The sequence below is a fragment of the Oncorhynchus gorbuscha genome, linkage group LG14 (genome assembly GCF_021184085.1).
Source record: "Oncorhynchus gorbuscha isolate QuinsamMale2020 ecotype Even-year linkage group LG14, OgorEven_v1.0, whole genome shotgun sequence".
Classification (NCBI taxonomy): domain Eukaryota; kingdom Metazoa; phylum Chordata; class Actinopteri; order Salmoniformes; family Salmonidae; genus Oncorhynchus; species Oncorhynchus gorbuscha.
Genome location: NC_060186.1, coordinates 8,174,868 through 8,199,675, shown reverse-complemented (window position 1 = coordinate 8,199,675; position 24,808 = coordinate 8,174,868). Strand labels below are relative to the sequence as shown.

Here is a 24,808-nt window from a genome sequence, read left to right as displayed (position 1 = left end):
GGATGTCAAAGGTACAGCCTTGAGGAAATAATATTAAAAACAATACAGAATCTAATAGGATTTTCTCTCTCTCTCCTCCTTGATCGCAGGGAGCAACTGAGACTGTTAGAGCACTGTGGACCAGCACCAGAGAAGAGTACTGGAGGACCAGACAACCACTACTACCCCTGAGCCAAGCATCACCTGGCCATACACTACCAACAAACACCGTTTGGAGAAGCAGGTATTGTTTTTCCTGAAGAGGGGTGAAAGGCTGAAAGGGGTGTGGATGGGTCATCCTTTTCGGATCTTTTCTTTTGGGGGCCATTATTTTCATCTGGAGAGACTGATATGAGAAGTGTTCTGGTCTTTACCTTTGATCTTGTGCTGCCAGTTTCTGTTCCAAAAACTAACAATGTGCTCAAGAGATCTAACTGTATTTTGTGCAGTTTGCTGCAGTCTTGCAGGGGGTGTTGCCATTCAATTAGAATTAGAACAGGATTTTGTGCAGTTTGCTGCAGTCTTGCAGGGGGTATGCCATTCAATTAGAATTAGAAAAGGATTTTGTGCAGTTTGCTGCAGTCTTGCAGGGGGTATGCCATTCAATTAGAATTAGAACAGGATTTTGTGCAGTTTGCTGCAGTCTTGCAGGGGGTATGCCATTCAATTAGAATTAGAACAGGATTTTGTGCAGTTTGCTGCAGTCTTGCAGGGGAAAAGTATGTTTTGAAGTTTGTTAGTGGAAATAAATAATGCAGTAACAGATTGATTATGAAGAAGAGTGGAAGTGGAAGAGTGGAAGTGGAAGAGTTTATAGAAATGTTTGTGGTCATACACACATCCTTAAAAACGTAGGTGCTGGGCTAAAGAATGAAACATGAAAAGAACAGAGGCCTGCATAATGAATATGCTCCCAATTCACCACCTTTTACTGGCAACGGTTCAATCCAGCACTGAACATTGTCAGATTAAGAGCAGGTGGTAAATTGAGAGCATATTCAGTGTGCGGGCCTCTGTTCTTTCCAAGTGGAAGTGTTTATTCCATAATCAGTCTCATGTAAATATACATAGATACTTTTGTAAAATCTGCAGAGATAAAAACTGCATCATGTTTTGATATTCCAATGCCAGACCTAGTTCTGCTTTCCAGAGCCTTGTAGTCTTATGTTGACACGGGGCTTGTTTAACACAGCAGTAACTGAGCTGAATGTCCTCAATGCTGGAGAGAAGTCCATTTCATTTCAGCGCAGTCATCAAGTAGAGCTGAACCCAACTGAAGCCCGTTCAAACACAGTCCTTTAACTAATTAACATAGCTGGCTTTGACTGGAAACCTCTTCCAGGAAATTGACATTATCATACTCCTCCACATGTTTCTTTTCAGATTGTCAAACAGGGAAGTGGCCAACATTTGTTTTCCATCTTGCTTTGTTCCATTCTGCAACATAATCAGAAGCCCTGAGTCACAAGTTAATAACAGTGAGATCATGAAAACTTGGCTGTCACTTTGCCATAAAATCAATAGTAATGTAGTTATACTCATCAAAATCCTAATGGATGGATTCCCTTGGGGTGCATATCTGCAGTCTAATCTTTCATTTAATTAGAGACATCTTATTTCCATCAAGACGAGGTAAAAACATGACTGAAGTATTGCCAGGTTACTGTGGTTGGTTTGCAGTGCAGAACACTTCATTAATTGTTATTGTTTGTCCATTTCATGCACATTTCTCATGACCAGTTTTACTATATAGTTACTGCTGATGTGTAAGTGCCTCTAAAGAGAAACAGATGGTTTTTAAAATAAAATTGAACCCTTATTTTATTATGTAAGTTGACTGAGAACACATTCTCATGTACAGCAATGACCTGGGGAATTGTTACAGGGGAGAGGAGGGGGATGAATGAGCCAATTGGAAGCTGGGGATGATGTGTAGGTGTGGAGCACTTGACTGGCAATGACCACACCTTTCTCCATCTTTATTGATATACCAGCTCTGCTAGACTGATACCACTGTAGAGTGGTGGGCGTATGCTGAGGGTGTCTTTTCAACAGCAAAGTGTTTTGTGATGATGATGGAGATCAAACAAACTGTAGACCGTTATCTGAGAGCATGTCAGATGAGATGCTGTATATGCCAAACCAGAAACTCACATATTTTCATTATAAGTGGACATGAAGTAAACAATATGCATCACTGATTTGCAACTTCCAGGTTTTGAAAAGCTAAGTCTTTTTAGGACTTTTCTATTTTTGAGTGAAAGCAACGTGGTGTCTGTTCCCATTGAGGTAAAATAACCTGTGAGGAGATAGGCACCGTGACTCAAGCACAGTCACTGTTCATTTGTTTACCTTCACGTTTTGCGCTTTGACCTTTGAAGTGTAGTCAGTTTAAATGTGTTGGGGATTTAAGGTAGCTAAATTCTCTTAAGGGGTTAGAGTGTTTCTACCTCTCACATTGTGTTGAGGAGTGACTGTATTGTGTGCTAGCAGCTTGCCAGACACGAGACGATCCCTATTGGTCTCTCGCGGCACATCTTGGATCAAGGCTAGCTCCAACCTGGACAAGCCAATCAGATGGGATTATCCCAAGGTATTAAGTGGGCCTATGGCAGCTTCAAAGGAAATGAGAATGAGCTAAACAAAATGACCTACCCATCCCAACTAGCCCAAACCCAATGCTAACTTGAGAACACTTTGCTAACCCAGTCTACACCTTTTAAATCCCCTTATTTTCATTCTAACCCCACCCCATTAAGTCTCATGTCTGGACAGACCGATCTGTACTTTATTGTACTGGGTTTGATGTCTTTTAAGGTCAGAGTCTGATTGTGTCCGATTGTGCTAGAAGATTGTTGGGTGGGTCCGCATCAGAAAGGATTTAAACAAATCTGAATCATTAGCAAAAGTCCATTTGTTCCCACAGTGTATAATTTGTTTGGAGTTCTCTGAATTCCAATTCAGAGAACTGTCAGAAAGAACACCAAGGACTGAAAGACATTGTCAAAGCCATACGTTGTGAGTGGGATTATCCTATTGTCGTGAATTGGCCCAAAAGAGGGCCATCAGCACATCCCTTATCATGCCAACACAAAGAGACACTGTGACCATATTTCTCCTGGGTTTTTATGGCCAAGTCACTATTCTGAGGAACACATGGATTGCTATTGCACCATTCTGCACAGAAAAATGAGGAGAAGAAGATTTGTTTCTTTCAAATTGAGTTGTTCCATTCAGACATCGCTGCCTGAATAGTGCTAAGAACATTAGAGATCTCAGCAGGACATTTACCTGAAGGACATAAACAGAGAGATGATGCCAAGTGCCAACTATGGAAGAACGGGGAGTGGACAGAAGGGTTAGGGTGGTTTCATAGTGAGTATGGGCCCGTATTAGCCTGATTTGGAAGTGGGCCAAGTCTCAAGGCCTCAGCTACCACACCGCCACAGGCTTAACAGGGAAACAGTCAATGCATGGATTATGACCTCTGATTACAGGCCTCTGATTGGCCGAGAGGAACTACAGTGTGACTGTCAATGAAGGGTTCCCACCAACTGAATGAAGACACCGATGGTACAAATACAGGGGAGGTGAGCGGTGTTTCTCTGAGTTTGGGACTACAGTTGCTACCACATTTCTTGAGCAAGGCAGAAACAGGGCGCAAAGACAGACTTTGGAAAATATCTTGAACTCAAAGGTACGTGTAATTCTAGTGGACGATTAAATTGGGTTTCCAGTTTGAGGAAAAGTAGGTATAGATGGGACTTGGCTTGCTAACTAATGATCACAAAGACAATGTGAGTTCAGTTCTGGGAGGTGAAAGTTGAGGCACATTGAGTGGCTGCACCTTTATTTGGTGATTTTCTGCGTTCATTTGTACTATACTGTAGGTAATCTTGCACTGAAAAGCCAGAGCTTGTGAATGGCTTTGAGGCTTTGAACGAGTGAGGCTCTGGAGAGATTCCAGTTATGGTCTTTACGGCAGTTTGCTTAACAGGAAAGTAACTTTTCCTGACCTTGGCCAAACTAAATACTACCAGCTATAATTATGGTCAGGTGGAAAGTTTAACCCAACAGTTGGGGCTCTAAGTTTAGAGGCATAGACACATTGTGTTCCATAGATCTTTGGCTCCGTACAGTGAGATACGAGATGCCAGGGGCCCCAGAACCAGGTGAGCGGGCCACGTCTTTGAAGTGGGCCCAGCCATAACCAGGCCTGTTGAAAATGAGTTCCAGACCAACGTGTGGAGCACACACCAAGAATTTAAAACAGCACCAGATGACAGTTGAGAGGAATCAAGCATTCTGGGACAGGATAGGTGGATGTGCTATTGCAGAGTTTAGATGCCTCTGAGCTATTGTCTGCCTCTGTCAATCTCTTTGTCACTTCCTGTCTCGCTATCACCCCCAGTTCCTCTTTTCTCCATGTTTTTCCTCTTCTATGTAGGTTAATTCTACTTTCTCCGTCATGATTGCGTGGAGAATGTATCTGCTTTTATATGCATCTGTGTACTGTATGTATAAATGTTTATATGGCATTCCACGGCTAGGTGTGTTGGTGGGTACTTTAATTCATTACCAATGTCAGGTGTAACAGATTGTGCTTCATCCACAACAGAGTCAGGTGGATTTGGTTTGCTCTGTGTTTTACTCCTAAAGGAGCACCCAACCTCAGGCCAACCTCTATTGCCTCCTGCATGTGCCGATTTTACAGATTAGCATCCAATCAGAAGTATTTGTGTAAGGCCAGTGCGTCCTGTCCTTAAGAAAGCTTATAATCTCCCATGGACCCAGTGGACAGCTGGCCTGACCACATGATGTGCCAACGCTCATTAACTTCATGTAAACTCGAATGCTTATGACCTTGCGTCAATGCAGGAGATTTGAAGCTAGCTACGGCTAGTTTGGGCTAGCCATTGATGGAAGGCCTGGCAGTTTTCTCAATAAGGGACTAAATGAATAAGACACCTGGAATCGTTGTTTGCATGTGAATGAACTTAAGGCAGCTTGATGAACACTTGCACACATAATGCACCATGTCAAAATAAGCTCTTCTGTACTTGAAAGCACTTAATCTAAAATAAGGTGAGAGGAAACGAGACTCTCCTATAAAAAAACAAGATAGGTCACAATGAAGTGCTAACACCTACCTGTAGTTCTCAAGCTGGTCCATGTTGAGTTATCTTGGAACATGCAGAGATCATCATCTGTGTATTTGGGTCGGTGTGTTTGTTCAACCATGTTCTTGATCTTGTCTTCAGGGTTTGTGTCTGTGCCTGTATCTGTGTCTGTGTTTTGCATAAGAGTCAGTCTCATCTCATGTGTTTTCTCTCTTCTCTACCCCAGGCTGTGTTAAGATGGCGCTTCTCCTGGCCTTTTCCTCCGTCCTCCTTCTGGTCGGTCCCGCTCTGGCCCAGAGCCCGGACATGTCCTACGAAGACTATATGGCCCAGTTACAGGCCTGCCCCAAAGAGTGCCGCTGCCCACCCAGCTTCCCCAACGCCGTCTACTGTGACAACAAGGCTCTGAAGCGCATCCCCACCATCCCCCCACACACATGGTATCTGTACCTGCAGAACAACCTCATCGACGTACTGTCAACAGATGCTCTCCGCAACGCCACGCAGCTGCGCTGGATCAACCTCAACCGCAACCGCATCACCAGCGAGGGCATGGAGGAGGGTGCCCTGGCTGCCATGCTCCGCCTGGTCCACCTCTACATGGATGACAACCTGCTGAGCTCCGTCCCAGCCAACCTGCCCTCCAGCCTGGAGCAGCTGCGCCTCTCCCGCAACCGCATCTCCAAGATCCCCGCCGGGGTGTTCTCAGGTCTGGATCGGATGACACTGCTGGAACTGCAGGGGAACAAGCTCCAGGATGACGCAGTGACTGAGGTGAGCCTCAAGGGCCTGAGCAACCTGGTCCAGATAAACCTGGCCAAGAACCAGCTTACCACCATGCCCCTGGGCCTCCCCATCACCATCACCCAGCTCTTCCTGGACAACAACGCCATTGAGAAGATCCCCGCTGACTACTTCAAGGGTCTACCCAAGGTGGCCTTCCTCAGGCTCAACCGCAACAAGCTGGGAAACGGTGGGCTGCCCAAGAACGTGTTCAACATGTCCAGCATCCTGGACCTGCAGTTGTCCCATAACCAGCTAACTCAGGTTCCTATGATCCCCTCAGGCCTGGAACACCTCCACCTGGACCACAACCAGATTAAGAGTATGTTTTTGACACTGTTCTAGTTTCATTGATACATTGACTGACTGCCTGGATGGTTAACTGATGATTGGTTTAAAATCCAGATAATTATATTATTATAATCAGTGGAAAAGGTTTTCGATGAGTTGTATGACTGTTTTGCTAAGATGGTGTATTTGCAATTGCAGGTGTGAATGGATCTGATATCTGCCCTGTGTCGGCTGATGCTCTGGAGGGCTATGTCACTGAGGCCGCTCCTAAACTCCGCTACCTCCGTCTCGATGGCAATGAGGTCAAGCCACCAATACCCAGAGACCTCATGATGTGCTTCCGTCTCCTCAGGTCCATCGTCATATAAGAAACAAACTTCCACCAGCCAATCGCATCTAGTTATAGTCTCCCGGATCCAAGGGCAGATGATTATTAACGAATGGAAGTGACTATGCTAATCTATATGGATTTTTGATCTGTGGACTACTCATTTGCATACTTATGTTGAGAACCACATATTAGACGCCAGTGTTGGGGTCAAACCAAACTCTGTCAATTTAAGAATTAATGCAATGAATTGGTCAATAGAAAATAATTGGCCATTTTCAGTTGTTGAATTGAGTCTCCTGAATTGGTAGAATGGGAATGGAATTGACCTCAACCTTGTCGGGTGAAGGTCACCTGACAATCTGTAGATAGTGTGATTGGACTGCACTACTGTATTTTGACCACTAGTTGTGCCTTATGTTCTTCCTATAGTCACAAGTGCTTAATGCAACTGTCTGAGTGTGCTGTTTCAATACAGCACACTTTGGCCTGAAAGTGGTAGAAAACCTTGAAATTGTGTTTTTCCAAAACTCTAAAAAAGACAATAATTTACTATGACAATGTGATTGGGACAAGATAAGAGGAATATTGTTTATACACCATATGTATTTAAGGCATGTTGAATCTTCTGATGACTCATTGTCCCCATTCTCTTTCCTTAAATGGAAGTTCATCTTTTGTGAAGACCAAAATAATACTTTTAAAACATTTTATACAGCTCCTCTCTGACAGAATAACTTGAATTGATGATATCAGACTTGAAACCAAATGAAATGCTAATTCTTTTATTGTCAAGTTCTCTGTGAATATGAATATGTTGAGCTAACTTTAGACACATGCTAGTCCACACAAACATGCAATTGTTTGCTCTTTCACGTTTAGCTCATTTATTTCATTGTCTGTTTTTCACTGAATTCATTGAATTCTTGATCACTGTCTCAAATGTGAAGTTCCATTTTGTACTCAATGGGTGAACCTTTTTGCAGTCATCTTACGTATTTCAGAAATGCCAAAGCAATGTTGGAATGCTTACATTTTGTTAAGAATATGTTAAGTTGTGAATTCCTTGTACAGTCAATAATATAAATAAAACATTTTTCTGGAAAAACATTAAACGAAGGAAGAAATATGTTGCATTAATCACCTTCCCTTCTATAGACACACTCACAAACACACACAGACAGACACAAACAGACAGAAAGAGACTCAATCACACTCACACAGAGACCTAGAAACCACACATTCTTTGAGTGCATATTTGCAGTAGTCTCTATGACTTACTGCTTAATAGTTGGAGAGCTAAGGTCTCCCAGAATGCACTCCCATATGCACCAAGGAAGCCGTGCCAGAGGAAGACCAGAGAAAACACTGAGTCTCAAGCCGCTGGCCTGGTAATAATATCATGAAGGTGTTGTCTCTCTCATGATCTCTCTCAGGACACATTTCCACCATTCTGCTATAGCCAATGTTTGGCGACCGATGGAATCGACAGTACAGTCAGAGTACTATTCTTGCAGGAATACCACAACAGTGGCAAACACACTCAGTAATGCAACAACGTGCAAGAATTGACAGGGATTGTTATTGTGTGCCAGAAGCAAGCATTCCTCATGTCAGTTGTGATCAATCACTCTCGCTTCATATCGACCTTCTTCAGAACTTTCTCTCCCTCTCTAAATCTCTCTTTCCTTTTCATGGTTGGTGTTTTTAATTGATTGTAGCTTCATATTTTAGCTGGTAACAGTAAAATATGAGTCAATTAACCTCCATCATAAACCAATCCCTTCTCAGAATCATTCTGGGGTTAGTAAAATCAGAACTCCACCTGACCATAGCTATACACTGAGTGTACAAAACATTGCGAACAACTGCATTTTCCATGACATAGACTGACCAAGTAAATCCAGCTGAAAGCTATGATCCCTTATTGATGTCACCTGTTAAATCCACTTCAATCAGTGTAGATGAAGGGGAGGAGACCGGTTAAAGAAGGATTTTTAAGCCTTGAGACAATTGAGACATGGATTGTGTATGTGTGCCATTCAGAGGGTAAATGGGCAAGACAAAAGATTTAAGTGCCTTTGAATGGGGTATGGTAGTAGGTGCCAGGTGCACCAGTTTGTATAAGTCAAGAACTGCAAAGCTGCTGGTCGTTTTTACACTCAACAGTTTCCTGTGTGTATCAAGAATGGTCCACCACCCAAAGGACATCCAGGCAACCTGACACAACTGTGGGAAACATTGAAGTCAACATGGACCAGCATCCGTGTGGAATACTTGCAACACCTTGTAGAGTCCATACCCTGACAAATTGAGGCTGCTTTGAGGGCAACAGGGGGTGAAACTCAATACTAGGAAGGTGTTCCTAATGTTTTGTACACTTAGTGTATGTCACCATTCCTGGTAGCAGGTGTAGCACGATTCCCAATGATTCTAAATGATTCATAGCATTCCAGCATAGTTCAATTTCCCTCACTCAGCAAAAGCTCCAGTTACTTGGGAGAAAGAAAGAGATAGGTTTGGGGGGTCGAGTGAAAATTAAGACCAGAAACGTAGGATTAAGCTGACACATGAACACTAGTAAGGTACTTCCTGCCTGTGTCTACTGCTCCGGCCTGGGTGGAAGAAGGAATAGCAGGTCCTAGGTCAGTTTGTATTTCTCTCCTATCGGTTTAACATTAGTAATTAGAATTGAGTGAGTTGACCCTGGATCTGCATTTAATCCCAACCTCTGCCTGCATTGGGCCTTGACTGTGCTGTACAAAGACCTAACCACAGATACAGGATTTGATTTCCCAGTCCAAGTCTTGAACAATAGAAATAGAAGATAGAACTGACCCGTGGTTAGGAGGAAACGTAGCTGAGTTATACCAGTGTATGGAGAGCTGAGGCCGTTCTCCTCCAGGCAGGGACTTCCTCTGAGGCTCCTCACAGAGGCCCCATTGTGTTCTGGGGCCCCGTAGATTCCTCACCACACATGAAAGCCGCACATGCCAGAGTTTCACCTTGTAAAAAGGAAGACAAACATTTCTGAGTCACACTGCATGTCTGATTAAGCCACGCACCCCTCTAGAAAAATAAGGGCTACTCTTGTTAGGGATTAAGATATTTTGTCCATTTGGGTGCTTCTCTCTCTCTCTCACTCTCTCTCTCTCTCTCTCTCTCTCTCTCTCTCTCTCTCTCTCTCTCTCTCTGTCTCTCTCTGTCCTCTCTCTGTCTGTCTCTCTCTCTCTCTCTCTCTCTCTCTCTCTCTCTCTCTGTCCTCTCTCTCTCTCTCTCTCTCTCTCTCTCTCTCTCTCTCTCTCTCTCTCTCTGTCTCTCTCTCTCTCTCTCTCTGTCCCTCTCTCTCTCTCTCTCTCTCTCTCTCTCTCTCTCTCTCTCTCTGTCCCTCTCTGTCTCTCTCTGTCTCTCTCTCTCTCTCTCTCTCTCTCTCTCTCTCTCTCTCTCTCTCTCTCTCTCTCTCTCCCTCTCTCTCTCTCTCTCTCTCTCTCTCTCTCTCTCTCTCTCTCTCTCTCTCTCTCTCTCTCTCTCTCTCTCTCTCTCTGTCCTCTCTCTCTCTGTCCCTCTCTCTCTGTCCCTCTCTCTGTCCCTCTCTCTGTCCCTCTCTCTCTGTCCCTCTCTCTCTCTCTCTCTCTCTCTCTCTCTCTCTCTCTCTCTCTCTCTCTCTCTCTCTCTCTCTGTCCCTCTCTCTCTGTCCCTCTCTCTCTGTCCCTCTCTCTGTCCCTCTCTCTGTCCCTCTCTCTCTCTCTCTCTCTCTCTCTCTCTCTCTCTCTCTCTCTCTCTCTCTCTCTCTCTCTCTCTCTCTCTCTCTCTCTCTCTCTCTGTGTCTATCTGGTGTCTGTTGTTATAGCAGGTTGTGTGTGTGTGTGTGTGTGTGTGTGTGTGTGTGTGTGTGTGTGTGTGTGTGTGTGTGTGTGTGTGTGTGTGTGTGTGTGTGTGTGTGTGTGTGTGTGTGTGTGTGTGTGTGTGTGAAAAGTGTTCATGGGTGGGTGCACAGCCCAAGTCCGAGTGACCAAAAGCAGTCCGCTCCCCTCTGATCGTTCTCAGTGCCTACCTTCTCACACGCAAGGTAGGGCACACTGCTCTGGTCTGCCAGAGCACACACACCTACACATACACACCTATACACACCTACACACACACACACATACACACCTATACACACCAACCCTCTCTCTTCCCGGCACCGTGAGCAACCTCTCACCATTGGCCAGGTCCCCTAGCCCTCAGCATCTCCATCACGGCTGAAGGGACCATTCAAGAAAACAGGAGACAGAGGTAAGCCTTCTGGGTGCTATCTTCACTATGGGCTATGGGTTTTAGTATGCAGGATTTGCAAGGCACTAGCAAAATGAACCCCTCTAATAAGTGCTGTTCACAGGGGTAGGTGCAGTGCATGGACACGTTGGATAATTGCTGATAGAGGTTTTGATATTCCATTTTTTTATTGCTTTGGGATTTGAACATCTATTCTTGGTTTGGATGTCTAGTGTCTGATCATATCAAGTAAATATATTTATTTATTTATTAAGTGTTTCCCTATTTCTTGCTTAGTGCACAACTGGCTTGGTCGCTCTGGATAAGAACGTCTGCTAAATGACTTAAATGTAAATGTAAATGTAATTGTGGTGACAGCAGGGGACTTCGAAGAGTAGAGACAGCACTTTTGACACGTCCTCAATTGGGACCTTAACATTTGATCCGATGTCAAATTTCATACTGAACAGAGCAGTGGTTGACGTACTTTTTAGGGATGAAGTTACGCACGTTCTGATTGGATCCTTTAATTGGATTGTTAGCGCGTTGTACCAAGGGTTTTGATCCCTTCTAGTAACCATTGTGGTGACGGGGAAATTGGCACCCTGGATTGGAATCAGCAGATTGAAGATATTGGAGATATTATATTTGGCAATGGGTCTATTCATATTTTGATCTAGTAACACTGGGTTAATTTTGCCTGAATTTCAATTTACAGTGATTGATTGAAATTAGTCTCACTGCTAATTTTGTGTATGTAAGTCTGTCAAAAATAAATCAGCATTGCTTCCGGCTATTCGGAAGAATAAAAAAAACTGTCAAATCACTGAATATCAGGAATGCCCAAAACAGAGCCAAGCAAAACACAGAGGCAGTCTGTAGGCTGCACACACTCACACACACACTGTGTGCTGTGATGGTGTGTATAAAAGCAAGCCTCTGTCTTTAGTATAGTCCCTCTTTCACCGTTGCCATGCGTTGTCATGGTTTCATGACATTATGAAAACTGACAGATTCCAGACCTTTCTCTATGCACCAATAAAGAGTAGAAAGTGTGCTGTAATAAATAGCAGAGGTATGAAACCACATTTAGATGGCTATCTACCTCATATGAACAAAGAATGGATTTATGACTAAAGCTGTAAGCTGTTTTGTTTTATTTTAATCGGGACTCATCCCAAAAATAGAGGCTCAATGTTCTTTCTGAAAGATAGGTGTGTTAGCTGTGTGTGTGTCTCTGTGAGGGTGGTGTTTGTGTGAGTCAGTGTTTAAGTGTGTGTGTCTGCAAGTGTGTGTGTGCGCATTGAATAAAGGTTTTCCTTGCAGTCGTAACTCACTGCCATCCTGTCCACAAACCTCGGTGGAATTTCGAGTGTGAGTGCTGAGACAGGCCGGGATGTGGACTCATAAAGAACCTCTGTGAAGGCAGAGGAGGCGAGTCAGCTCTCGCTCTCTCTCTCTCTCTCTCTCTCTCTCTCTCTCTCTCTCTCTCTCTCTCTCTCTCTCTCTCTCTCTCTCACAGTGATATTTTCCCTCACTCACTCCAGCTAACCCTGAGGGCCAGTGCCTCATCCACGTCTCTCGCACTCCTCTCTTTCTCCCCTTGCTCTCCGTTTCCCTGCCGGCCTAGAGGACTCTCTCTCTTCCCTCGCTCTCCGTTTCCCTGCCGGCCTAGAGGACTCTCTCTCTTCCCTCGCTCTCCATTTCCCTGCCGGCCTAGAGGACTCTCTCTCTTCCCTCGCTCTCCGTTTCCCTGCCGGCCTAGAGGACTCTCTCTTCTCTCGTTTTCCAGGGCCTTTTTTGACCGGCCTGTTTCAGTTCAGTCCAATGTCAGGCCCTGTGTTACTGTAGAGGCTGCACTCACAAGTTGCTGTCTGGTCCTTGTACACATTACAGGATGTAGCTGTCAATGATCTACTGAACATCATTTAGACTGGCCTTTTCTTTTTCTGGGCTCAGTATCAACTTCACAGCCAACAGTCAGTCTGGAATTGACCATTTTTATTTTAGTGTCCAGAGATTGTCCTTTATAACCTACAGATGGTCGTGTCAGACATTGTTACTGTTTGTTTGCAGTATGTGGGGAATTAAGTACGAAGACTAGCATCAATGCTTTCTTCCAAGGAGGTGGTGAGAGAGTGAGAGAGAGAGAGAAAGAGAGGGGGAGAGGGAGAGAGAGAGGGGGGTAGAGAAAGAGGTCTGACTCCAAGTTTTCTGCACAACAAGCGGAAAAGCACACATGATAAATGTTCACCAATTCAAGAGAACCAAAACTTCTTATAACATAGTCAAAATGTTGTGACATATTCTAGTAAGGAATAAAAGACAATAGTAGTAAGACAAAATGCCCCAAAAAAGAACAGGGGGAAACAACCTATATTTCCCAGCACCTTGTAAACCAATGTGTTGGGAAGATTCAGCAAAAAAACATGTTCCCACGACACCACTGAATATAATTGCAGGTACGGCAGCATTTACCAGATCAACTCTGATCCTTCACCTTTGACACACCACAGGCAGCCAAAGATTAAAACCAAGATGGCCACCACCTCTTACAACAGTGCGTTCCGGGCTTTAAGGAAGGAGGTTTCAGGGGAATTTGGAGGACTCATATTTCATCTATTTGGGCTGTCTGCACCTTGGTAATGAATAATGAATTCCCTGACCTCAAAAGTGTGTTCTACCAACCAAACGTCCAAAACGGACCCACAGCACACCCATGCAGTTGGTAACGGAGTGATGCTGAGACTCTTTCAAATCTGTCATACAAAAACCAATGACTGCAAAGTTAAACAAACCATATGCACAAGGACTACTTTTAATGATTTCCACACAACAACAGAAAACCTTTACTAGAAGAACATTGCAGTGCTGTTGGTGCCGCCATTCTGTTACCAAAGTTCTTCAAGTAAATGTGTTTTTGTAAGAAAATTATGTGGAAATTGTTATAAGTCATCCAATGAGTTGTATGGTTTGTTTAACTTTACAATTACTAGTTTTTGTTTGACATACATTTTAGTCTCAGCATCACTCTGTTACCATGAAAGTGCCCTGCAGGTACTGTAACATGGGCAAACAAATCCTTTTCCTTTGGCTATGGTTGGTTTCCATGGCTATTAGAGCTGTATCTAATGCAGAGATGTGACTTTCCAATGTGTGTGTTGGCGCTCTGAAATTCAAAGGCTTGCATATACAGTATATGCATTGTAGGAATATCATGACATTTAGTGAAGACATAGCAATGTCATTTGTGACTTCGTTTGTTGCCTCTGAAGATTGGGGATGGATGATACAGCCGTTGCGATACACACTACCGGTCAAATGTTTTAGAACACCTACTCATTCAAAGGTTTATCTTTATTTGAACTATTTTCTACATTGTAGAATAATAGTGAAGACACCAAAACTATGAAATAACACATATGGAATCATGTACTAACCAAAAAAGTGTTTAACAAATCTAAATATATTTTATTTTATCTTCAAATAGCCACCCTTTGCCTTGATGACAGCTTTGCACACTCTTGGCATTCTCTCAACCAGCTTTACCTGGAATGCTTTTCCAGCAATTTTGAAGGAGATCCCACATATGCTGAGCACTTGTTGGCTGCTTTTCCTTCACTCTGCGGTCTGACTCATCCCAAACCATCTCAATTTGGTTGAGGTTGGAGGGTTGTGGAGGCCAGGTCATCTGATGCAGCACTTCATCACTCTCCTTCTTAGTCAAATAGCCCTTACACAGCCTGTAGGTGTGTTGTGTCATTGTCTTGTTGAAAAACAAATGATAGTCCCACTGAGCACAAACCAGATGGGATGGCGTATCGCTGCAGAATGCTGTGGTAGCCATGCTGGTTAAGTGTGCCTTGAATTCTAAATAACTCACAGACAGTGTCACCAGCAAAGCACCTCTACAACATAACACCTCCTCCTTTATTTGGATTGTAATTTGTTCATTAGAGGCTGATAACTCTAATGAACTTATTCTCTGCAGCAGAGGTAACTCTGGGTCTTCATTTCCTGTGGTGGTCCTCATGAGAGCCAGTTTCATCACAGCGCTTGATGGTTTTTGTAACTGCACTTTAAGAAATTTTAAAAGTTCTTGAAATGTTCAGTATTAACTGACCTTCATGTTTTAAGGTATTGGACTGTCATTTCTCTGCTTATTTGAACTGTTCTTGCTGTTCTTGTTGACATATGGACTTGGTTTTTTACCAAATAGGGCTAACTTCTGTATATGTGTAACGGCATTCGTCTGTTGAAGGAAGAGAGTCGGACCGAAATGCAGCGTGTTGGTTACTCATGACTTTAATGAATGAAATGCGGTACATGAAATAACTGAAAGACGAAAACAACAAACGGAACGTGAAACTATTACAGCCTATCTGGTGAACACTACACAAAGACAGGAACAGTCACCCACGAAATACAAAGCGAAACTAAGGCTGCCTAAATACGGTTCCCAATCAGAGACAATGAGAATCACCTGACTCTGATTGAGAATCGCCTCAGGCAGCCAAGCCTATACAACACCCCTAAACAGCCGCGATCCCAAATACTACAAACCCCAATACGAAAAACAACAATATAAACCCATGTCACACCCTGGCCTACCCAAACATATAACAAAAACACAAAATACAATGACCAAGGCATGACAATATGCTCAAACACATTAAGAAGAAATTCCACAAATGATCTTTTAAGAAGACACACCTGTTAATTGATATGCATTCCAGGTGACTACCTCATAAAGCTGGTAGAGAGAATGCCAAGAGTGTGCAAATCTGTCATCAAGGCAAAGGGTGGCTATTTGAAGAATCTCAAATATAAAATATATTTAGATTTGTTTAACACATTTTGGGTTATTACATTATTCAATATGTGTTATTTCATTGTGTTGATGTCTTCACTATTATTCTACTATGTAGAAAATAGTCAAAATAAAGAAAAGCCCTTCAATGAGTAGGTGTTCAAAATTTTGACTGGTAGTGTAAATGCTCACTACTTTCTTATGGTTGGTTCATAAGATTATGCTAATGTTTGAATCTAAGTCTGAATAAAATAAAATATACTGAAGGTTTAATCAACATGTCTTCTTTGTGTACTATGAACGCTTCATCCAAATGTTTCTTTATCAGTGTTCAGGTTGGGTTCAGGGTTCATGATCTCGCTCTCTGTGTTCAGTGCTTGGTTGACATGTCTCTCTCATCCTGTGTTTCCAGGTGGACTATGAGGATGTTGGAGGGGCTCATATTGGGACTCTTTGTCCTCAACACAGTGGTGGCCAACCCCAGATTTGCCCGGCAGGTGGAATTAGACATGTACAACAGCGCCAACTATGATGTGGATCTAGAAAACTTGAATTTGGAGAATCCGGATGTCGATGGTTATGAAGATGGACTGACTATTGACGAACCTCAGGTAAGATACTGGGGGGAAATTGGAGGGATGGGTGACAGAGATGCTGAGATTTGACCTCAGACCCCATTTGAACATTCTAAGAACGTATCCCTCTATCCACACGTCCTTGAAGTAATCACTAATCAGTGTGATAGGTAAAAGAAACTAGCAGATTACATACTATAGCTTACACTGACTCACTTATGACAAGTCAGTGACAGAGGAAGGAACCTCACATCATAGACATCCTATGAAGGTGAATGTATTACTTAGAATTTTGTACATTGTACGTATCACATTACTGTTTTGCCTTGGTTGATATTGCCGGCACTTTGCTAGCTCCATTTCCTGACTCAGGCGTCAATGCCAAAGTGCCATGTAAGTTGGTGGATAAAGCATTGATCTTGTGGATGATGGCGTGTTAATTCGTTGATGGGGACTTATCATGGCTTTACACCCAACAGTATCCTGAGCCTCGATGATGGAATCTGCATTAATTAAACATTGGAAGAGTTCGAGACCCAAGGACCTGGGACTGTATGTTTTTATCTGCAAAATGTATCGTTTTGAGATGATTTGTATTTTCAAGTCCCAGATCTCAGAACTGTTTTGTGATGTCTTCCTCTTTCACGACTCAATAAGTATACAGTCACATACAATTATTTTTGATTGACAACCCAGCATTGTGTGATTGGATTGCATATAGAACTTTATAGCACCAAATGGACAGCTGTTTGAGCAGATAGAACCTTCAGATTTTTGTATTATATTGTAAATTTACTTGTAAAAGACCACTTAAAGAGCAACTCTATGTGAATAAAGCATTACAGCTGTGTAGCATTCGGAGTCAAATACTGCCGTTGCTGTGTCTGTAGACAAGACTTGATGGGCTCAGTGAACATTTTTCCTCAGCTACAATGTCTTCAGACAGAGAATAATGTATACAATGACATTTTATTCATCTATGTCGAAAATCTTCTTTATCGTTAGTCAGAGTCAGGTACTCAATTTCCCTCTGAAAGCAGGTGTACCCCCCCCCTTTGGGATTAGATTGTAGACTACAAACAATACTGTTGGTCTTGTGTTGGTTTATCAATGTGTATAGATTGAAATGTATCCATTGAGCAATACAGCTGTATCATATCTGGCCGTGATTGGGAGTGTCACGACTTCCACCGAAGTTTCCTCTCCTTGTTCAGGTGGTGTTCGGCGGTCGGCGTCACCGGTCTTCTAGCCATCATCGATCCACTTTTCAATTTCCATTTGTTTTGTCTTGTTTTCTTACACACCTGGTTTCCATTTTCATCATTAATGGTTGTGCATTTAACCCTCTGTTCCCCCCATGTCCTTGTTTGTTTGTAAGTGCTTGTACGCTATGTGACTGGTGAGCGTTAAGTTTTGTACCCATATAGGTTATTTTTGTATTGCCGTGGGTTTTGTAATTAAACTTCTCCGGCTATTACCTATCTCTGCTTTCCTGCGTCTGACTTCACTGCCACCAGTTCCGCAAGCCTTACAGAATTCTACACCACCCATATGGAGTCAGCAGGAGCAGGTGCCCTTGGTATAGGGGTTGAGGAGCGCGTCCTGGAGCAAGGGGCGATGATCCACCATCTCGGCGCCGCTATGGACCACATTGTCCAAATTATGGACCACTGGAAGAGACAGGGAGTTTCTCCAGCGCCTCCCCCAGCACAACAGGGACCTCCACTAGACACTCCCCCTGCTCCCGGTTCCAGTGGGATTCGTCTCACCCTCCCCGGGGAGTACGATGGGACGGCTGCCCGCTGCCAGGGTTTCCTGCTGCAGTTGGATTTTTACCTGGCAACCATCCACCCGGCTCCTTCGGGCCGTGAGAGGGTGTCCGCCCTCGTCTCATGCTTCTTTGGAAAGCACTGGAGTGTGCCAACGCCATGTGGATGGAAGGAGATGTGGTGTTGGACTTCTTTGAGGAGTTCATCGTTTCCGGGCATTCTTCGACCACCCACCCGAGGGCAGAGCGCTGGGTCTTTTCCACCTGCGGTAGGGGATGAGAAGCGCACAGGAGTTCGATTTGGACTGTCAGACCCTGGCCTTCGGAGCGGGATGGAACGACAAGGCCCTGATCGACCACTATCGCTGCAGTTTGCTCGAGGACATCCGTCGAGAGTTGGCCTACAGGGACACCACCATTACCTTCGACCAGCTGGTGGACCTCTCCATTTGGCTGGATAACCTGCTGGCTACCCGCGGACGTCCAGATCGGGGTCTGTTGGTTCCATCCCCCAGCACCACCACTCCGATGCCCATGGAGTTAGGAGGTGCTACGCTCAGGGAGACCGGAGGAGGTTCTGTCTCGTGCACCATCTGTGGCCGCAGAAGTCACACTGCCGGTCGGTGCAGGGTTGGTTCCTCCGGGGATCGAGGCATCAGGCAGGGCACTCTGGCGTCACCCCAGGTGAGAAAGCACAATTCTCACCCAGAGCCCTCTGGGTTTTCCCCGCATTCCCAGCATAAGTCGCTCGTCGATTCAGGCGCGGCTGGGAATTTTAATGACAGATCATTTGCCCATAGTATAGGGATCCCCATCATTCCTGTGGCTACGCCCTTCCCAGTTTACGCCTTAGATAGTCGACCATTAGGGTCAGGGTTGATTAGGGAGGCCAAACGCTCCTCTGGGCATGGTGATGCAGGGGGGTCACACGGAGAGAATCAGTCTCTTTCTCATTAACTCTCCTGCGTTTCCCGTGGTGCTAGGCCTACCCTGGTTAGCTTGCCATGACCCCACTGTTTCATGGCTACGGAGGGCTCTCACGGGGTGGCCGTGAGAGTGCTCTGGGAGGTGTTTAGGGGTTTCCGTAGGTGTTATAATGGTGGAAAGTCCAGACCCAGTCTCCACCGTGCGCATTCCCCCTGAATATGCCGATTTGGCTCTCGCCTTCTCCAAAAAGAAGGTGACTCAATTACCACCCCATCGACGGGGGGATTGTGCGATAAATCTCCTGGTAGACGCTGCACTTCCCAGGAGTCACGTGTATCCTCTGTCACAGGCGGTGACGGTGGCTATGGAAACATATGTCTCCGAATCCCTGCATCAGGGGTACACCCTGCCCATACCCCTGCACGGGCAGGGTGCAGTGGTGTATATTGATGACATTCTGATATACTCTGCTACACGTGTCAAACACGTGTCCCTGGTGCGCAAGGTGCTTGGTCGACTGTTGTTGCATGACCTGTACGCCAAGGCTGAGAAATGTCTGTTCTTTCAACAGTCCGCCTCCTTCCTAGGGTACTGCACTTCCACCTCAGAGGTGGAGATGGAGAGTGACCACATCTCAGCCGTGCATAATTGGCCGACTTCCACCACGGTAAAGGAGGTGCAGCGGTTTCTAGGATTTCCCCATTTACTACCGGAGGTTTTTCCGGGGCTTTGTTCAGGTAGCGACTCCCATTACCTCACTGCTGAAGGGGGGACCGGCATGTTTGCAGTGGTCGGCTGAAGCGGACAGGGCATTTGGTCACCTGAGGGCTCTGTTTACCTCAGCTCCCGTGCTGGCCCATTCAGATCCCTCTTTGGCATTCATAGTGGTGATAGTGGTGGATGCGTACGAGGCTGGGATAGGAGCCGTGCTCTCTCAGCGATCAGGTACACCACCGATGCTCCGCCCCTGTGCCTTCTTCTCGAGGAAGCTCAGCCCGGTGGAGCGAAACTATGACGTGGGGGACTGGGAGCTGTTGGCTGTAGTCAAGGCTTTGAAGGCGTGGAGACATTGGCTTGAGGAGGCTAAACACCCTTTTCTTATCTGGACTGACCACCGCAATCTGGAGTACATCCGGGCAGCAAGGAGACTGAACCCTCGCCACGCAAGGTGGGCCATGTTTATCACCCGTTTTGTTTTCACCCTTTCTTACAGACCAGGTTTCCAGAACTGTAAGACAGACGCACTGTCCCGGCTGTATGACACAGAGGAGCGGCCCATGGATCCCACCCCCATACTCCCCACTTCCTGCCTGGTGGCGCTGATAGATTGGGAGCTGGACGCGGACATTGAGCAGGCGTTGAGTGTAGAGCCCGCTCCTCTCCAGTGTCCCGCTGGGTGTCTGTACGTTCCGTCTGCTGTCCGTGACTGGCTGATCTATTGGGCCCACACGTCACCCTCCTCTGGTCATCCAGGCATCGGTCGGACGGTGCGCTGTCTGAGTGGGAAGTACTGGTGGCCCACTTTGGCTAAGGATGTGAGGGTTTATGTTTCCTCATGCTCGGTGTGCACCCAGCATAAGGCTCCTAGGCACCTGCCCAGAGGTAAGCTACACCCCTTACCCGTTCCACAGCGGCCATGGTCACACCTGTCGATCGGTTTCCTCACCGATCTTCCCCCATCACAGGGAAACACCACGATCCTGGTTGCTGTGGTCCTGCCGTCTCCACCCGCTGCCCGATCTCCCTACGGCCCTACAGACTGTGGAGGCCTTGTTTACACACGTCTTTCGGCACTACGGGGTGCCTGAAGACATGTCTGATCGGGGTCCCCAGTGTCTCATCGGGGTCCCCAGTTCACTTCGAGGGACTGGAGGGCGTTCATGGTACGTCTAGGGGTCTTGATCAGCCTTACCTCCGGTTTTCACCCCGAGAGTAATGGGCAGGTGGAGAGAGTAAACCAGGTTGTGGGTACGTTTCTGAGGTCTTATTGCCAGGATCGGGCGGGGGAGTGGGCAGCGTTCGTGCCCTGGCCCAGAACTCGCTCTGCCTCCACTAACCCCCCCCTTCCAGTACGTACTGGGGTATCAACCGGTTCTGGCTCCTTGGCATCAGAGTCAGACCGAGGCTCCTGCAGTGGTAGACTGGTTCCGGCACGAGGAGGAAACATGGGGAGCCGCCCATGTTCACCTTCAGCATGCCGTGCTGCACCAGAAAGCCGGCGCAGACCGTCACCACAGTGAGGCCCTGGTGCGAACACAGGGGGACTGGGTCTGGCTCTCGACCCGAAACCTGCACCTCCGCATGCCCTGCCGGAAGCTGGGTCCGTGGTTTGTGGAGCCATTGAAAGTCCTGAGGAGACTGAACGAGGTGAGTTACAGGCTACAAATTCCCCCAGATTACCGTATTAACCGCTCGTTCCATGTGTCTCTCCTCAGGCCGGTGGTGGCGGGCCCGCTCCAGGAGACTGAGGTGCGGGAGGTTCCTCCGCCCCCTCGATCCATACTCCTTCAGTACCTCATGGACTGGGAGGGGTAGGGTCCGGAGGAGAGATGCTGGGTTCCAGTGGAGGACTTGTTGGACCCTTCAATGCTGCGGGAATTCCACCATCTCTGTCCGGATCGCCCTGTACCTCACCCTCCGGGTCATCCTCGAGGCCGGTGTCGGCGCGCTGCCGTGCGTCAAGGTGGGGGGGGGGGGTACTGTCGTTTCCTCCCCTTTGTTGGGGCAGTGTTCGGTGGTCGGCATCACCGGTCTTCTAGCCATCGACAATCCACTTTTCATTTTCCATTTGTTTTGTCTTGTTTTCTTACACACATGGTTTCTATTTCCATCATTAATGGTTGTGTATTTAACCCTCTGTTCCCCCCCATGTCCTTGTGTGTAATTGTTTCTTTGTAAGTGCTTGTACACTATGTTACTGGTGCGCATCGGGTTTTGTACTCATGTAGGTTCTTTTTGTATTGCCGTGGGTTTTGTAATTAAACTGCTCCGGCTATTACCTATCTCTGCCTATCTCTGCTTTCCTGCGTCTGACTTCACTGCCACCAGTTCCGCAAACCTTACAGGTCCCATAGGGCGGCGCCCAATTGGCCCAGCGTCGTCCGTGTTTGGCCGTCATTGTAAATGAGAATTTGTTCTTAACTGACTTGCCTAGTTAAATAAATGTTAAATAAAAATCAAATAAAAAATACAGCTGCAGGGTTCAAGCTTCTCAACTCACTTGCATACAATGTATTCATAAAGGGCTGGGGAAGGGATACAATTAGGAATGTAGCTACATTAGACATGGAACTAGTATGGCAAGATGGATCAAAGTAAATGAGTGGCGTTGCTGTTTGTGAGAGGTGTTAGTACCTTCTACAGTAGCCTGTAGATACTGATGGTCTATGTGGCAAAGGATATTATAGCCCTTGTTGTTAAGTTCAATTCTAACCCACATTTGGCCCAGGTCTGACATCGGCATGCTAAAATGGGCCAAACTGCTCTGTGCTAGCCAGAACCCAAAGGGTTTCAAGTGGGCCAGAGGGTTATGTCGGACATTAAACAATCTGAACAATAAAAAGCACCCAAATGAGTCCAAAATGGCGGAAAGAGGAGAGTGAGCAGAGAGAGCGCTGCCCATGCTAGAAGTAGCCTTCAACGGCCCAAGTTGGATGTGATGCAACTAGTCTGCAATGCAGGTTTGGCCAGAGAACACTAAAACAGCCCATTTCAGCCAATGTTCCCGTTTATTTTCTTTTGTAACAGAGACACAATGCCAAAACTATGTCAGGCTGGCATGAGGCTCAACAGCGGGATCAGATTTTCGACTCGTTCCCCTTGAGCCAAACCATTTAAACTGAACCCGATGTGGTATGCCACCATCCAAGTCAGTCCCACAATCCAATGCACATTTGGCTATTATGACATGAGGGATCTGTGTACAAAACAATGTTGTAGTTGTTCATTAGTCTGCTGTGTTATCAATGTGCAATCTCAGAGAATGTTCTAATGGCTCAGTTTGATGGAGGAAGGTGATGTTAATGCATAGAGTGTGTGTGTGTGTGTGTGTGTGTGTGTGTGTGTGTGTGTGTGTGTGTGTGTGTGTGTGTGTGTGTGTGTGTGTGTGTGTGTGTGTGTGTGTGTGTGTGTGTGTGTGTGTGTGTGTGTGTGTGTGTGTGTGTGTGTGTGTTGTGTTGTGCGTGTGTGTGAGTTGTTTTGGATAATCCCATCTGTTAAATTACCACATTTTATTTCAAGCAATTACAGCTAATTACATCTCATTTACATTGTCCCAATTCAAACTCTTCTTCTCAGTATAAACAGGACAGATGGAGTATAGTGCATGTAATCCAAACACCTTGGAATGATTCAGGGGAAAGAGAAACTGATACAGGAGAAAACAAACCCTTGACAGTAGTGTAGATAGAAGACAGGAAAAACTCCAGCAGTTCCCTTCAGACTTTCTCTTCAGTGGTGTGTGTGTGCTGGGGAAAATATTCTCTATATCGCTCTCACATGATTAACATTTTCAGTGCGATTATAGAATATTTGTTAGTGTGTGGCAGCGCTTGCCCTTGATACAGTTGGCTACTGAAGGGTGAGAGGGCAGATTTAGGAATACGGATGTAGAGTGGGAAAGGGGATCATGCAGACTGGAAGGAGTCCTCCCTCCTTCCCTCCTCTGTCAGAGGAGACTCAATGATGACCTCTGCTTTCTCTTTCCAGCTCTCTATTGCCTTTCTTAATTCTGCAGCTCGTCTGACCCTAACCCTAAGAAGCGTCACACTTTTCTCCTGTAAACTGTAATCCAAGGCCAGAGTTACTGATCTGGTGCATTTAAAGCTCTTTGCAGACACTCCTAGAACAGGAGCTGACTTGGTTTAGAGCACTGTAGAGTATGTGTCTGTTGTGAATAGGTCACAGGTCACATTGCATCAGCAACATGCAAATAGAAGCTTGTAATGCTCTCTTTGGTCTATTTAAATGGTACCTCTAAGCAGCTTCAGAATAGCAGCTTTAGAGACAGGGGCCACTCCTGGAAAACAAGTGAAGTTATGTAGTAAAAATGCGTAGCTTTATTCTGTTTATACCTGATTGTTATTAGCCTCTAGTGGTGTCCTTAAAGATGTTAATACCAGACCTGGGTCAAATACAGCCAGGTATGGAAAATACTTTCAAATACTTGAACTGCACTTCATTTAGTTTTCCCGTTACAATAGAACCAATAGAATAATCCCAAAAGTTCAAATGTCAAGTTAAATCAAGCTCATCTCAAATTTTACTTATAAATATTTTAGCGAAGTCTGATCTATACTGCAATTCCACATAAGATCCACAAATGTTTTTTTTTTTAAATAAAATCATTGCATATGCATTTTATTTATTACATCATAATACATGACAACTTTGCCATTGTTTCGGCTGTTTCTCAAATTAAAGTCTGTGGTGTTGCTTTGAAAACAAACAGACGTGTACCTCTGATCGCTCAGGTGACCTATGACCTTGTGATTGGAAGTTGCTGCATGTGGACAGGGATTAGTGTTTTCATCAATTTATAGGTCACACATGCTGAACACGGGTCATCTGGGCATCACAAGTCCCTATTAGCCCACTTAGCTAAACCCTAAAAGTGAGCCCAGGGAGCTAAGCAAGTGTTTAAGTCCTTCATCACACACATGTAACTAAGTCACCAAGCTTTATAGCAGAAAGCCTTTCAATGGACAACATATTGTAAACAAGCGCTCTGCAAAATGTTTTGATCTTACATAGATATTGTATTTCTTACCATTAGAATGCATTAACTTGATGTCTTACCAAGGTAAATGATTTTAGTCCACTGGCAGGATTGAAACAAGTCTTGTATTTCCTGGGGAAGCAAAATCAACAAAAAAAAGTAAATGCATTTTCTGGGTGAGTGAGAGAAACTCAAAACAAGTCATGTTTACTTCCTTATCTCAATACAACAGAAAAATCTACGTAAGATTGACA

General features: G+C 45.2%; 2 protein-coding genes across 3 annotated transcripts in view; both read left to right on the top strand.

Moving 5' to 3' along the window:
* Nucleotides 1-7,611, top strand: LOC123995755 (keratocan-like). Of its 2 annotated transcripts, none has more exons than XM_046299429.1 (3): nt 1-223; nt 5,326-6,204; nt 6,372-7,611. In XM_046299429.1, exons 2-3 carry the CDS (start codon nt 5,337-5,339, stop codon nt 6,539-6,541), a joined length of 1,038 nt encoding a protein of 345 aa, XP_046155385.1. In that variant the 5' UTR covers nt 1-223; nt 5,326-5,336; the 3' UTR covers nt 6,542-7,611. The 2 variants fall into 2 exon arrangements, with proteins under 2 accessions (XP_046155385.1, XP_046155386.1); XM_046299430.1 differs by lacking the exon at nt 1-223 and adding an exon at nt 3,529-3,676.
* A 2,945-nt stretch (nt 7,612-10,556) lies between these two features.
* The window catches only part of LOC123994368 (leucine-rich repeat protein soc-2 homolog), a 26,956-nt gene continuing 12,704 nt past the window's right edge, over nt 10,557-24,808 (top strand). The window contains exons 1-2 of the mRNA XM_046296879.1: nt 10,557-10,779; nt 15,981-16,179. Coding sequence (XP_046152835.1) covers nt 15,988-16,179 — 192 coding nt within the window. The 5' untranslated portion in view covers nt 10,557-10,779; nt 15,981-15,987. The remainder of the gene's footprint in view (nt 10,780-15,980; nt 16,180-24,808) is intronic.